At 34.5% G+C, this 16,197-nt stretch overlaps 1 protein-coding gene and 1 long non-coding RNA gene across 2 annotated transcripts in view; one reads left to right on the top strand and one right to left on the bottom strand.

Annotated features, from left to right (window-relative positions):
- Nucleotides 1–16,197, top strand: part of DNAJC1 (DnaJ heat shock protein family (Hsp40) member C1) — a 194,577-nt gene that overhangs the window by 109,784 nt on the left and 68,596 nt on the right. The window contains exon 8 of the mRNA XM_082449735.1: nucleotides 2,388–2,551. Within this exon, the coding sequence (XP_082305861.1) occupies nucleotides 2,388–2,551 (164 nt within the window). The remainder of the gene's footprint in view (nucleotides 1–2,387; nucleotides 2,552–16,197) is intronic.
- The window catches only part of LOC309655029, a 62,585-nt gene continuing 48,947 nt past the window's right edge, over nucleotides 2,560–16,197 (bottom strand). The window contains exon 5 of the long non-coding RNA XR_014260554.1: nucleotides 2,560–2,827. This is a non-coding gene — a long non-coding RNA (uncharacterized lncRNA). The remainder of the gene's footprint in view (nucleotides 2,828–16,197) is intronic.

The following is a 16,197-nucleotide window of genomic DNA, read 5'->3' as shown; positions in this document are numbered from 1 at the left end:
GCTTTTCTGGTCCTTTTGGCTGGAAAGAGAAAGCTTTTTAAATTTTTTATTATTACCGTTATTATTTCTGTGCCTTTCAGTGGTTTTGGGTTGCAAGCTTCTCTGGGACCAAGTCTGGGATATATGAGGCTGTAAGAAACCCAGGGAAGTTACCACCTTGGTGCTCACTGGGTCCTGCCATTCCTAGTTGGTCTGTCTTCTCTCCAACATTCAGATTATTCTTCTGTTTGTTTCATATATAACATTTAGAATTTTTAGTTTTTCTTAGTGGGAGGACTATGAAAAAGTACTTCTTCATTTTTCCGGGAGTGGAAGTTTTGTATTATTTTTTTAAAATGATTTTTTTAAATGCATATTTTAAAAGATTCAAATACTTGCAATTGTGATCAACACCCCAGAAATAAACCAAATTTATTTGCTTCCTTTTTATAACTGATTCTCTATAAGCAACCAAAATTAGTAGCAATGAGATACGTTCTAGTTTATGTGTATTTTCCCTTAGCAATAATTTGTTGCTCAAAATAAAGAAATTGTGAAAAATTGAGTAATATGACCGACTTCATAAGGAATCTTTTTTTTTTTTTTTAATTTATCTTTGGCTGCATTGGGTCTTCGTTGCTGTGCGTGGGCTTTCTCTAGTTGCAGCGAGCAGGGCTGTTCTTCGTTGCGGTGCGCGGGCTTCCCATTGTGGTGGCTTCTTTTGTTGCGGAGCACGGGCTCTAGGTGCATGGGCTTCAGTACTTGTGGCGCATGGGCTTAGTTGCTCCGCGGCATGTGGGATCTTCCCGGACCAGGGCTCAAACCCATATCCCCTGCATTGGCAGGCGGATTCTTAACCACTGCGCCACCAGGGAAGTCCCCATAAGGAGTCATTTATATGGTTTCTTCCTCTTTTCTGAAAAACAATTTTGAAAAACAAGAAAACCTGGCCTCATATTGTACTCTGGTGACACTATGTTTTCATACTTTTAAATTAGACTCATATGTCATTTAAGTTACTAATTTCCTATTTTGGTATTAAGGTGTTTTGGTTTTTTTTTAAGTCACCATTTCAAAAGCCTGGATGTATAAAGGTACTGAAGCAGTATAGGATAAAATATGGTATTAGATACCATGTAATTTCTAGAAAGGTAACAGCCTCGTTAAGTAGAACTGTTCCCATAACACTGTATTCTTAATGCACATTATTTTTGGTCATTTTTCTCTATTGGGCTGCCTATCCTCTTGTCAGTTTATAATATCTCTTTATGTATTCTATATATCAGTCTTCTGTTTGTACTCTGAATTGTAGATGATCTTTCCAAATCTGTTATTTCTCTCTTGATTTGTTTATTCTGTCTTTTATCTTTTTTTTTTATAGCATTTGGGTTTTCAGTCTTAGTTAAGATTTTGTCTTCCTTTAAATAGTACAGGTAGTATTTTAGATTTCTTTTTGCAAGATTTTTGTTTTGGTTTTTAAAGTCAAGTCTCTTATCCAACTGGGATTTATTTTGGTATATATTGTACGGTTGTGTCCAATTTTCTTTCAAATGGGTATTCATTTGTGACAGCATCATTTAATAAATCCTTTTCCCACTGAACTGAAATATTTATGAATTCTCTGTTCTATTCTAGGAATTTGTCTCTTCATATGCCAATATCATATTAATTTTATTACGTTAGCATTATAACACATACACACACACAGGATGGAGAAGATATGGTTATAAGGATGGATGAGTTTGACAGTAGTAATCAAGAGTGAAGTTGCTTCTCAGTGTTAACTCTCTAATCAGAAAGGGATTTAATGGAGAGGCCAATTGATAAATTGATAAGTATCTATTGATAACTACCCTTGATGTTGCCAGATTATATTTTGCATTTGTAAAATATTGAAAAGATGAATGTATACCATTAAGAGCTAATTTTCTGCCAAGTAGTATGTTAGGGGATATATAATTCTCCTCACATCAACTTTATGAGGTTAGATATAGCTCCCTTTTACAGAAGAGAAAATGGACACTTGTTCTAAGGGTTAAGTTACTTGCCCAGTATTGTGCAACTATTAGATAGTAAAGGTAGGATTAAAACACTAATGACCAGGCTCTTTGCACTATGCCATAATGAAATGTTTCCTGAACAGTTCCTTGAACACTAAAGATATATACAAATTGATATGATGGTTATATCATAATCATCTATCATTAGCACCTGTGAGTTTTATTTTAAAACAATGCAGTGGGTAGGGCACAGTAAAACTTACAGCTAACTATTTATAGCAAAGCAATTCTATTTTGATGAAAGAACAATATATATTTATGTGTTCTTTCAAGAATGGTCTATGAATAAAATGTTAGAAGCTATTATGTTATTGATTGGTTCTTTTAAACTTTTTTTTTTTTTTTTAGAGCAGAAGAAAGTTAAAATAAAAAAACCAAAACCTGAATTTCCTGTATATACACCTTTAGAAAGTACATATATTCAATCTTATGATCATGGAACTTCTATAGAAGAAATTGAGGAACAAATGGATGATTGGCTGGAAAACAGGAACAGAACACAGAAAAAACAGGTAAATTTTTAAAATTTTGTTTTAATTGAGTAAAATACATACTGAAAAGTACATAAAATATAGATATACAGCTCAGTAAACTATCACATGGTAAATCAAGTTAACCATTGCCAAGATCAAGAAATAGAACATTGCCACACTCATGCTTCGTCCTGGTCACTACCTTTCTTTTCTTCTACAAAGATAATGATTATCCTGACTTCTAACCATAGATTAGTTTTTCCTGCTGTTTGAAGTTTATAACTGGAATCGTCCTGTCTTAGTCCTTTCAGGCTGCTGCAACAAAAATATAATAGACTGGGTGGTTTAAACAACAAACATTTATTTCTCACAGTTCTGAAGATTGGGAAGTTCAAGATCAAGACGCCGGCAGATTCGGTGTCTGGTGAGGGCCCTCTTCCTATTCATAGACAGCAGTCTTCTTGCTGTGTCCTCACATGGTGGAAGAGGTGAGAGAGCTCTCTGGGGTCTCTTTCATTAGGGCACTAATCCCATTCATGAGGGCTCCAACCTCATGACCTAATGAACCCCCAAAGGCCCCACCCCTACTACCATCACATTGGGGGTTAGGATTGCAACATATGGATGGGGGGGTGGACCCAGACATTCAGTCCCTAACACATTCCATATGTACTATTTTGCATCTGCTTTCCTCTATTCCTATAGTATGTGTGATAGTTATTCATTATTGTGTGTAGCAGTAATTTGTTCATTTTCATTGCTGTATAATCCATTTAGAAATATAGCACAATTTATTTTTGTTGGAGATTGATGTTGTTTCCAGTTTTTGACTATAGTGAGTAAGTTTCCTTTGCACACTGTTGTACTTTCAGTACATGTATGTGTAAATTTCTATTTTTGGAGTTAAGTTGCAGGGTCAGCTTTAGTAAATAATTCTGAATAGTTTTTTTTTTTTTTAATGTTTATGTCAATTTATAGCTCAGCAACAGGATCTGAAAACTTCAATTACTTTACATCCTTGCCAACACTGGGTCAAGTCTTTTATGTTTTTAACCATAGAGTTAGGTGTGTAGTTATATTTAATTATGGTTTAATTTGCATAACCTTTGATGAATAAGTTTAAACACTTTTTCTTATGTTTATTGGACACTGATATTCTCCTATTTGAAATGCCTTTTCAAGTCTTTTTTTTTTAATTGGGTTGCCTGTGTTTTTTCTTACTGATTTGTAAAGAGGTTTTTAATGTATTTCAGAAGTGAATCTTTGCACATGTTTTCTCCCACTTTGGCTGCCTTTTCATTCTCTTAATGGTGTCTTTTGATGACCAGAGTTATTAATTTTAGTCATCAGTCTTTTCCTTTCCTTTATTTGATGTTTGTGTTGTGTTTAAGAAATCTTTTCCCACTTTGCAGTCATAAAGATATTTCCAAATTTTTCTAGAAGCTTTAGTATTCTACTTTTTACATTTAGACTCATAATCCCCTGGACTTTATATTTGTGTTTATTGTAAAGTAATGATCAAGTTTAATTTTTTTTTTTTTTTAAGTTTAATTTTTTTTCAAAAGTTTTCCAAACCAATTGACCCAATACCAGTTAAAGAAAAGACTGCTTCCTACAGCTCTGCAAATGCCACCTTTATTATAGAACAAGTGTCCATAACCATGTGGTCTGTTTCTAGACTTTCTGCTTTGTTCCATTAATCTATTTCTCCATGCTTGTGCTGATACCACACAATCTTAATTACTGTAGCTGTGTACTAGATATCTGGTATAGTAATTTTCCAACTTACTTTTCCTCCTATAAGATTGCCACTTTACATTCACATATAAATTTTTAAAGTAACTTGCAATTTTCCACAGATTATTCAGCTGAGATATTCAATTGGGATTGCATTGAATATATAGATTAATTTTGGAAGAACTGGCATCCAGACAGTATTGACTCTACAACCCATGAATAAATACATTCATATAGGTCTTTAAAAAAATTTTTTTTAATGTGTCACAGGTTTTTGTGTGTATATACTGCACATTTAAAACAAAATTTATTCCTAGTCATTTAGTGTTTTTAGATGACATTATATATGATACTGTTTTTTTAAACTTCACTTTCCAATTATATTTGCTATATAGAAATACAGTTGATTTTTGTATAATAACCTTGTATCCTGCAACCTTGCTAAATTTATTTTTTAATTTTAACAGTTTCTCTGAGTATTACACTTTTTTTTCTTTTGTGCTAAGGATCTCTAGTACATGTAGAATAAAAGTGATATAATAGGTATCTTTGTTTCATTTCCAATCTCAAAAAAGCTTTCTTTATTAAAAGTTTTATTTCATTATTAAAATTATATATTCTTTTATTGTTTAACTGTTAAATGTGATATATGCTGTAGGCTTTCTATAACATTTTTTACTGAGACACACTTCACATAACATAAAATTCACCATTTAAAAGTGCACACAGTTCAGTGGTTGTAGTCTATTTACTATGTTGTGCAACCATCACCACTATCTAATTCAAGAAGATTTTCATCACACCAAGAAAATAAATAAATAACCCTCTACTTGTTAGCAGTTAGCTCCAGTTCTCCTCTCTCCCCTTCCCTGGCAACTGCTTATCTACTTTCTGTCTATGGATTTGCCTCTTCTAGACATTTCACATATTGGTATCATACAGTATGTGGCCTTTTGTGTTTTGCTTGGCATAAAGTATTCAAGATTGTGTTATTTAACAGTACTTCATTTCTTCTTATGGCTAAATAATATTCCATCATATGGATATATCACATACTGTTTATCCATTCTTCAGCTAATGGATATTTAGTTTGATTCCACTTTGGGACTATGATAAAAATGCTATGAACATTCACATACAGGTCTTTATTCAGACATATATTTTGTGGTTTTTCTAGGGATTACATTAACATTTTAATTTATAACAATCTAGTTAGGATTAATGCCAACTTAGTTTCAGTAGTGTTAAACTTTCCGCCATATAATGTTATTGTCACAGATTAAATCTGTATATATTGTGTGCCTGTCAACTTAGATTTATAACTATTGCTTTATGCAGTTGTCTTTTAGTGAGATTAAAAAAGAAAAAGAATTACAAACAAAAATTACATTTATGCTGTTTTCTATATTTACCTGTGTCAATACAAAAACATCTATCCTGGTGTTTATTTCTTCCTATGCCATTGAGTAACTGTCTAGTGTCCCTTCATTTCATTCTGAAGGAGTCCCTTTAAGCACTTGTAGGGCCAGACTGCTAGCAACAAACTCTCTCACTTTTTGTTTATCTGGGAATGTCAAAATTTTTCCTTCATTTTTGAAGGATAGTTTTGCCAGATAAATAATTTTGGTTTGACTGTTCTTTTCTTTCAGCACTTTGAGTACATCATCCCACTACCTTCTGGTTTCTGATTAGAAATCAGATGTTAATCTTATTGATGATCACTTGTACATGATGAGTTACTTGTCCTTTCCTGTTTTGAAGATTCTTTCTTTGTCTTTAGCTTTCGATCAGTTTGATTGTGATGTATGTAGATGTGGATTCCTGTGAGTTTATCCTTTTGGAGTTCATTGAGCTTCAAATTTTAGAAGTTTTGACCATTATTCTTCAAATATTCTCTTTCTTTCTCTCTCACCCCCCTTCCCCTTCCTCCTTTCGCCTTTCTGTTACTCGTATTAAGCATATGTTGATATGTTTAATGGTATCCCACAGGCCTCTGAGGCTTTGCTTATTTTTCTTAATTCTCTTTTCTTTCTGTTCTTCAGAACAGATAATCTCAGTGGGTTTATTTGTCAGTTTGCTGATTCTTTTTCTGCCTGTTCAAATCTGCTGTTGAGCCCCTCTAGTGAATTCTTAATTTGTTATTGTACTTTTCACCCTCAGAATTTCTATTTTATTCCTTTTAATAATTTCTACCTGTTTATTGATTTATTCTCAACTAGGTGACACATTGTTCTCATACTTTCCTTTAGTTTTTTGAGCATGGTTTCCTTTAGCTTGTTGAATATTTAAAATAGCTGATTTAAAGCTTTTGCCTAGAAATTCCAATGTCTGGTCTTCCTCAGGCACAGTTTCTATTTATTTTTTCCTTTATTTGGGCCATACTATATTGTTTCTTTGCAGGTATGGTAATTATCGTTGTTCCTGTTGAAGACTGGGTATTGTGACTGTTACTAGTTGCAGCTCTGAAAAAATCAGATTCTCTCCCCTTTCCAGGATTTATTGTTATGTTTGGCTTATTGTAGTTGTTGTTTGTTTGTTTACTGACTTTTCTGTACTAATTCTACAAACTCTGTTTCCTTTGTTTTGTGTAGCCACCGAAGTCTCTATTCAGTTAGCTTAGTGATCAGCTAATAATTGGACAGAGATTTCCTTGAATGCCTGGAGCCAAAATTTCTTTCAGTCTTTGCCATGGGCTCTGTGTATGTGTTGGGGCTCAGCTTCCACACCCAGTCAGGCAGTTGACAATTCTGCCTTAGCTTTTACTTTCTGCTTCCAAAGAGCCTCAAGATCAACAGCAGGTGAGAACTTAAGTCCTTCTCAGGTCTTTTCTTACCATGCTCACAGCCTTGAGCATGCACGTGGCCTAGATTCTCAGAGCATCTTATTCCTCAGCCTTTCTTCTCAAGCTTTTTGGTTAATCTGTTGTTTGCCCAGCTTTTTTCTGTTGCCTCAGGAAGCAGTGGCTAAGATACTAGACAGTAACCATTTTCCCAAAATGCCCCCAGGGAAGAGCTTTCAGCATTAGGCCAGTTTTCAGTTAGGCAAAATAAAGACAAGCCTTTTGATCGGTCTTCCAAGGAGCCATGAAACAGATCAAAACAAATGATTACAGTTCCTTGAAAATTAGTTCATTCTGCTCCCTCCACAATCAAGAATATGGTTGTTATTTTCATAGGTAGTGCTGAGCTGTGGAACAGGGAATAAGACTGGGGTAAGTTAATGTAGCACAAAGGTTGCTGTTCTTATCAAGAATCAGCTTTCTTTAGTACATGTTACCCATAGTACCGCAAGCCTTTGATTAATTTCCAGAGTTTAGAAAAACTTGATTCTGATAGATTCTGACCATTTTTTTGTTGCTTTTATAAAGAGAGTAGATTTGGAGTTCCTTACTCTGCCATTTTTGTTAACGTCACACTGTGAATTTTAAAAATCAAAATTTCTTCCTAGATTTGCTAAGAATTTTTATTTATTAAAAATGAATGTTGTAAAATGTTATCAAATATTTTTTGTGTCAGTTATGATTATAGCTTTTTAACCTTTATTTTGTTAATGAGATGAATTATATAGATTGTTTTTCTGATATTAAACCACTTTGCTTTCTTAAACCCATTTGATTTGATATGATTTGATAGTATACAGAATTCTAATGTACCTTTAACCCAGTTTTCCCTGATAGTTATATCTTATGTAACTACAATACAATTTCAAAACCAGAAATTGACATTAAGTACAATGACTGTGTATAGTTGTATGCCATTTTATCACATGTGTAGATTAATGTAACAACCACTGCAATAAAGATATAGAACTAGTCGAGATACAGAACACAAATATATCACTCATGCTTCTTTATATTCACACCCATCACCTTCCCACCATCCTTAACCTCTGACAACCATTAATTTATTCTTTCTCAAGAGTTTTGTCATTTTGAGAACATTATATAAACGGAATCATTCATTGTGTGACCTCTTGATGTAGACATTTTTTAATGCCTTTTCATTTTTATTCCTTTCTTTTTTTTAGTGAGGTGTAATTGGCATATAACATATTAGTTTCATATTTACAACATGATTCGACTTTGTATGTATTTTTTTTTTATAAATTTATTTTAATTTATTTATTTTTGGCTGTGTTGGGTCCTTGTTGCTGTGCGCAGGCTTTGTCTAGTTATGGCGAGTGGGGGCTACTCTTCATTGTGGTGCGCAGGGTTCTCGTTGTGGTGGCTTCTCTTGTTACGGAGCATGGGCTCTAGGCATGCGGGCTTCAGTAGTTGTGGCACACAGGCTCAGTAGTTGTGGTGTGCGGGCTCTAGAGTGCAGGCTCAGTAGTTGTGGCACATGGGCTTAGTTGCTCTGCGGCACGTGGGACCAGGGCTCAAACCCGTGTCCCCTGAGTTGGCAGGCGGATTCTTAACCACTGCACCACCAGGGAAGTCCCTTGACTTTGTATGTATTGCAAAGGAATCACCACAGTAAGTATAGTTAACACCCATCACCACACATAGTTACAAAAATTTTTTTTGTGATGAGAACTTTTAAGATCTACTCTCCTAGCAACTTTCAAATATGCAGTACAGTGTTATTAAGTATAGTCACCATGCTGTACATAACATCCCCATGACTTATTTATTCGTACCCTTTCACCCATTTCATCCACCCCTCACTGCCACAGCCACACCTCTTATAAAAACCAGTCTGGGCCTTCCCTGGTGGCGCAGTGGTTAGGAATCCACCTGCCAATGCAGGGGACAGGGGTTCCAGCCCTGGTCCAGGAAGATCCCACATGCTGCGGAGCAACTAAGCCTATGCGCCACAACTACTGAGCCTGCGCTCTAGAGCCCGTGAGCCACAACTACAGAAGCCCGCGTGCCTAGAGCCCGTGCTCCGCAACAAGAGAAGCCACTGCAGTGAGAAGCCTGCGCACCGCAACAAAGAGTAGCCCCCGCTCACCGCAACTAGAGAAAGCCCACGTGCAGCAATGAAGACCCTAGCCAAAAATAAAAACAAATAAATAAGTAAAGTTATTAAAAAAAGAAAAAAAAAAGTCTGTTCTCTTTTTTTTTGAGCTTAGTTTTTTTGGTTTTTGTTTGTTTTTGTTAAGATTCCTCTAAAAAAGTGAGATCATCTGGTATTTGTCTTTCTCTACCTGATTTATTTTACTTAGCATAATGCCCTCAAGGTCCATCCATGTTGTCACAAATGGTACGATTTCCTTCTTTTTATGGCTGAATAATATTCCTGTGTGTGTCTGTGGATGTGTGTGTCACATTTTCTATATCCATTCATCCATCAAAGGACACTGAAGTCCTTTCCATATCTTGGCTATTGTAAATAGTCTGCAGCAAACATTGGGGTGCATATATCTTTTCAAATTAGTGTTTTCACTTTCTTTGGATAAATACCCAGAAGTGGAACTTCTAGATCATATCGTAGTTCTATTTATAATTTTTTGAGGTATCTCTGTACTGATTTCCTTAGTGGTTGGACCAGTATACATTCCCACCAACAGTGCATAAGAGTTCCCTTTTCTCCACATCCCTGCCACCACTTGTTACTTCTTGTCTTTTTGATAATAGCCATTCTAACAAGTGTGAGATGATATCTCATTATGGTTTTGATTTGCATTTCCCTGTTGATTAGTGATGCTGAGCATCTTTTCATGTGTTCAGTGTGATGTTAGCTTTGGGCTTGTCACATACGGCCTTTATTATGTTGTGGTGCATTCCCTCTATACACACTTTGTTGAGAGATTTTACCATAAATGAATGTTTTTGTCCAGTTTTGTCAAATGCATCTATTCAGATGATCATGTGCTTAATCACCATACATCTGTGAGTTTTGCTTTCTTCTTGTAGTTGATTTTCTAATGTCAATACCATTGTGGTAGGAAAAGGTGCTTGATATGATTTCAATCTTCTTAAATTTAGGACTTGTTTTGTGGGCTAATTAACATCTCATCTATCCTGGAGATCCATGTGTACTTGAGAAGCATGTGTATTCTGTTGCTTTTGGATGGAATGTCCTGTATATGTTATTAATTCAATCTGGTCTAACATGTCATTTAAGGCTAGTCTTCCTTATTGATTTTCTGTCTGGATGATCTACCCATTGATACAAGTGGGGTATTAATGTTTCCTACTATTATTGTATTGCTGTCTATTTTTCCCTTTATTCTGTTAATATTTGCTTTATAGATTTAGGTGCTCAGCTTGACTTTTTTTTTTTTACTCATATTATGCCCTTAAGATACCTCCAAGTGTTTGAGTGTATCAGTAGTTTGTTTCTTTTTATCACTGAATAATAATCCATAGTGGGTTAGTTTGCATGATCTAACATATTATGTATATAGGAGCATACAGTGCATACTCTGTTTTGAGATTTATTCATGTTTCTATAGTTTTCCCTTTTTAGTGCCGAGTAGTATTCTATTGTATGGGTACACTACAGTTTTTAAAATTTATTAGTTGATAGACATTTGATTTGTTTCTAGTTTCTGGCCATTATAAATGAGTCTTCTATGAAGATTCATTGTACATGTCTTTGTGTGGACTTATGCCTTCATTTCTCTTGGGTAAATACCATGTAGTAAAATGACTGGAAGGTGTGATGTGTGTATATCTAAATATTTTAAAAGTTGCCAAACTGATTTCCAGAGTGGCTATTAATTTTACATTCCCACCAGCAATGTGTAAGAGTTGCAGTTGCTCCACATCTTGGCCAACCTTTGCTGTTAACACTCTTTTTGCCATTCTAGTGGATGTGTAGGACTATCTCATTGTGATTCTAATTTGCAGTTCTCTAATGATTAATAATGCTGAGCATCTTTTTATCTGTTTATTTTCCATTAGAATATCTTTTTTATGAAGTCTCTCTTGAAATCTATGGCCCATGCTTGTCTTATAATTGAGTTTAAAGTTCTCTACATATTTTGAACACTTTTGTCACCTATATGTTTTGCAAATATCTTCTTGTTTATAACTTGCTTTCTTTAATATATAAATTATTTGTTTGTTTTTGGCTGCGTTGGGTCATCGTTGCTGCGCGCGGGCTTTCTCTAGTTGTGGCGAACGGGGGCTAGTCTTTGTTGCGGCACATGGGCTTCTCATTGTGGTGGCTTTTCTTGCTGCGGAGCATGGGCTCTAGGTGCATGGGCTTCACTAGTTGTAGCTCATGGGCTCAATAGTTGTGGCGCACGGGCTTAGTTGCTCCATGGCATGTGGGATCTTCCTGGACCAGGGATCGAACCTGTGTCCCCTGCGTTGGCAGGTGGATTCTTAACCACTGTGCCACCAGGGAAGCACCCTAACTTGCTTTTTATTTTAGTAATAGTGTCTTTTGAAGAGCAAAAGTTTTAAATTCAGATGTTCAGTTTATTAAATATTTTCTTTTATACTAAATTCTTTTTCTGTCCAAATTAAGAAGTCTTTACCAAACCCAAAGTTACTGAGAGTTTCTTCTGTGTTTCCATTTAGAAGTTTTACAATTTTAGCTCTTAAATTTAGGTCTGTGAGATTTCAAGTTAATTTTTGTATATAGTGGGAGGTAAGCATTGAGGTGGTTTTTGTTTGTTTGACATTCAGCTATCCAGTAGCCCCATTTGTTAAAAAGGTTATACTTTTCCCATTCAGTTGGCATGGGACCTTTGTTGAAAATAATTGACTGTGTATGTGTTGGTTTATTACTGGGCTCTCTATTCTGTTTTTTTAATCTGTATGTCTATATTTACACCAATACAATTTGTCTTGATAATAAGCTATATAATAAACCTTGAAATCAGATAGTATAAATCCTCCCACTGTTATCTTCTTTTCAAAATTGTATTGGCTATTCTAGTTCTTTACATTTCTTTATAAAATTTAAAATCAAGTTGTCAATTTGTACAAAAGATTCTGCTGGAATTTTTATTGCAGTTGAATTGATCTGTAGATAAATTTGGGGAGATTTCGCATCGTAACAATACTGAGGTTTTTTTTTTTTTTTTGGCTGTCTTGGGTCTTTGTTGCTGCAAACGGGCTTTCTCTAGTTGCGGCGAGCGGGGGCTACTCTTTGTTGCAGTGCGTGGGCTTCTTGTTGAGGTGGCTTCTCTTGTTGCGGAGCACAGGCTCTAGAGCGCAGGCTCAGTAGTTGTGGCACACGGGCTTAGTTGCTCCGCAGCATGTGGGATATTCCCGGACCAGGGCTCAAACCCATGTACACTGCATTGGCAGGCGGATTCTTAACCACTGCGCCACCAGGGAAGTCCCAGTATTGAGTCTTTTGATCCATTAACATGGTATATCTCTTATTTTATTTAAGTCTCCTTTAATTTCTCTTAGGAACATATTTTGTCAAATTTATACATAAATATTTCATATTTTATACTATTCTGAATTGTATTTTTAATTTCAGTTTCTGATGTGAGTATATCGAAATACAATTAATTTTTGTATATTAGCCTTTTATCCTGTAACTTTGCTATACTCACTTATTAGTCCTAGTAGCTTTCATGAAGGATAGGCCTACAATTTTGTTATATTTTAATGTTTTTGTGTCCTCTTCATATCAGGTAATACTGGCCTCATAGAATGCATTGGGAAGTGTTCCTTCCTCTTCTCTTTTCTACAAGCATTTCTGTGGAATTCCATCTATTTTTTTCTTAAGGTAGCTTTGGCTGTTTTTCTTTTTGAAGGGATTTGACTGTTTATCCAAATTGTTGAATATACTGGAATAAGTTGTTTATAATATTCCCTTATTATCATTTTAATATCTGTTGTGATGTCTCTTTCATTTCTGATATTGGTAATTTGTGTCTTCTGTTTTATTTTTGGTCAGGGTCTCTAGAAGTACATCCATTTTACTGATTTTCTTTAGAAATCAGCTTTTGGTTTCATTGATTTTCCTCTGTTGTTTTTTAGTCTTGTGTTCATTGATTTCCGCTATTAATTTTTTCCTGTCTTCTACTTATTTGGGGTTTAATTTGCTCTTTTTCTAGTTTCTTAAGGTGGATGTTTAGGTCATTGATTTGAGAACTTCCTTCTTTTCTAAATTTTAATGCTGTAAGCTTTTTCTGAACACTGAATTATTTAAATGTAGAGCTTTATATTCGGTATTTTTAATATTTATATATTTGTATTTTAGCTGTATCCCACAAATTTTGATATTATGTATTCATTTTCATTCAGTTCAAAACAGTCTAATTTTCCTTGTGATTTCCTCTTCAACTCATGTTTATTTTCTTAAAAGATAGGTATTTTCCAGATATCTTTCTGTTACTGCCTTCCATTTGTATATAGTTCTTTTATTATTTACGTCTACCATTTTAGGAATTTGGGATGAGCATTTAATTCATCTATATTTAGTATAATTAGTGATATTTTGGGGTTCAAATTTATCATCTTAGTATTTGCTTTCTATTTGTCCCTCTTTATCTGTTTCCTCTCTTGCTTTCTTTTGGATTAATTTTTAATTTCCATTTCTCCCTTCTATAAACTTGATGTCATTATACACTCTTTTAGTCTTCCTTTTGTGGATAATATGAAGTATTCAATATGCCTCTTATTATAGTCTTGCATGAGTTTCTGTTGCTACTCCCCAGACAATAAAATGACCTTTGACCCTTTACTTCATCTATTTTTTTGTGTGTATTTTGTGTGTTATGTGTTGAGCTGTGTCCCCCTAAAATTTATATGTTAAAGCCCTAACTCCCAGTACCTGAGAAAGTGACATTTGTAAATAAGGTCATTGCATATGTAAGTAGTTCAAATGAAGTCATACATGAGTTTTTTGTGTGTAGAACTGTGTGATGACACAGCATTTCATTTCCTGGATTCCTTTGTTTCAAAGCTTGTATTCTTTTCTCATTAGAATTTTTACCTATGGTTTCTTTGGTTGAACTGACTGTAGAAATGTGCACGCATTATACTCTCAGTACATACTTGTTAAATTGATCAAGTGTTCAGAGTAATTTATCATGGTGACTTCTGCTGAGAGGCCATAATAATGGGGGGAGTGGGAGACAAAATACTGGATTCTTAAGATTTGAAGACCTAAGTTCTAGTTTTAGCATCACTGTTTATTACCTATATGATCCGGGTTTTTGTTTTCTTATTACTTAACACCATACAAAGAGTGTGAAATTATCTGCTCTTTCTACCTTAGAGATAAAAGTATGTATGTTAAAACATTTTGTAAACTGAGAAACCCTAAACCAAAATTTTCCTTTTATTCTAGCCTTCTTTGGGATCTTCCTGTCATTTTCAAAGTTTTCATCTACATTAAAATTTTTCTTTTGTCCTTTTATTAGTAGAAACCAAATGAAGAGAAATATATGTCCCAGTTGACCTCTCTGCTGTTTGTATTAAGAAGTTGACTAACTTTGTTCAAGAGCTTCTCCAATAATCTCCCTAACTAGTTTTTGTTTCGTCCAGTATATATTCGGAAAGGTTTTAAGTACCATGTTTGTAAACTCTCACAAAATATTGCTGTAAAATGATGTAATGGAGAGATGAACTTCTAGGAAAGGTTACCCTGGGCATATGACATGGTGGCAAATGACCGTAGACAGAGGCTATACCTCTGTATAGCTCATATAGACAAATTGCATAAGGAAAATACCATAGCAGAAAGCTAGCTGTTGGCTTTACTGATAATTCCATGTCAAATAGGGGAAATACAAATTTTTATCATTATCATCATCATTCTTGACATCTTGTGTCAGATATTGTCCTATGTCCTACTAGTTGCTCATTTAACTCTCACAAGAACCCTGGTAACATTTTTTCCATTTTGCAAGGGGTATTTGATTATCAGGGGCACTGTACAATATTTAGGTCTATCATAGGCAATTGCTGTTTTTTAGGGTAAAAACATTCAGATATCAGGAATTTTACATGGCTCAACCAGTGTAAGTACATTAGGCATGAATCCATCTATGGAATTTCTTAACCTTCTTAAGCTCTTGAAAGGGTCAAACCCAGGTAATTTCTCCCAGAATTTGCCACAGCTTTCATTAGTGGCAGTGCCTGTAGCACTTTAAAGCAATAAGTAAAAGATGACAAATATCCAAATAGTAGGAATATTACATAAAAAGTGAAATATAAAAAGTTATTTCTGATTATAATTGCCTGACATTATAAGTTAAGTTGGTGATAGTCTTTTTTTTTTCAATTTCTGAAACAATGTAGTTTTTTAAGTCCAATGAGCAGATGTCAAACATTTTTTGTGCGAAAACAATCCATGTATATGATTAATAAAAGTGAGGTTTTAATGAGTCATCGGTAAGTCAAACAAAATAATTTTCTTCCATAAATACTATAACAAATAAACTCTTCTAAAATAAAATAGTTTCTTCTTTTTCCCTCTGGTGACCTAGTGGTAATGTTCTGCAGTGTTTTATGTAGGAGACTTGGATTTCATTCCTGTTCTCGTTATCTCTCTCCCTGGGGCTGCAATGAATAAAATAAGAAATAAAATCACTATCCTGCATCCTTATTGCCATAGGCTGTACCCATGTCAGATTTCATAAACTAAGCTAGATGGGGCCTGATTAGTATTGGGATGGAAGACCTCAGAACAAAGTCTGTGGAACACACATCTTCCATACAGCCAGTATTTCATCTTCCTTGAACCCTTGTCTTACAGTCATTATTGCACTTTCCTCTTTACTCTTTGATTGATTTACTTGCTGTAGGAAAAAAGAAAAGAAAAGGTCTTTAAAGTAAATGCATTTCTAGTAATTTAAATCAATGAATTTATTTATTTTCCCTTTTCAAACTTGAAAGACTATTTAGTTTGAAAGGTGTTTGGCTGTATTCTTGAAAAGACAGTATTCCAACCAGCAATGTGTTTTATTGTCTAAAAATTTACTATCTCAGGGACTTCTCATTTTATTTATCTCTGTAAAGTGTTCTTTGTTTCTATTTGTTTTGAGAGATAGTGTTGCCCTTGTTTTATAAAAAATATACAACA

The sequence above is a fragment of the Balaenoptera physalus genome, assembly GCF_965194825.1.
Source record: "Balaenoptera physalus genome assembly, chromosome: 2".
Lineage (NCBI taxonomy): Eukaryota > Metazoa > Chordata > Mammalia > Artiodactyla > Balaenopteridae > Balaenoptera > Balaenoptera physalus.
The sequence above is the reverse complement of the archived record's forward strand: the minus strand, read 5'-3'. Positions and strand labels throughout refer to the sequence as shown.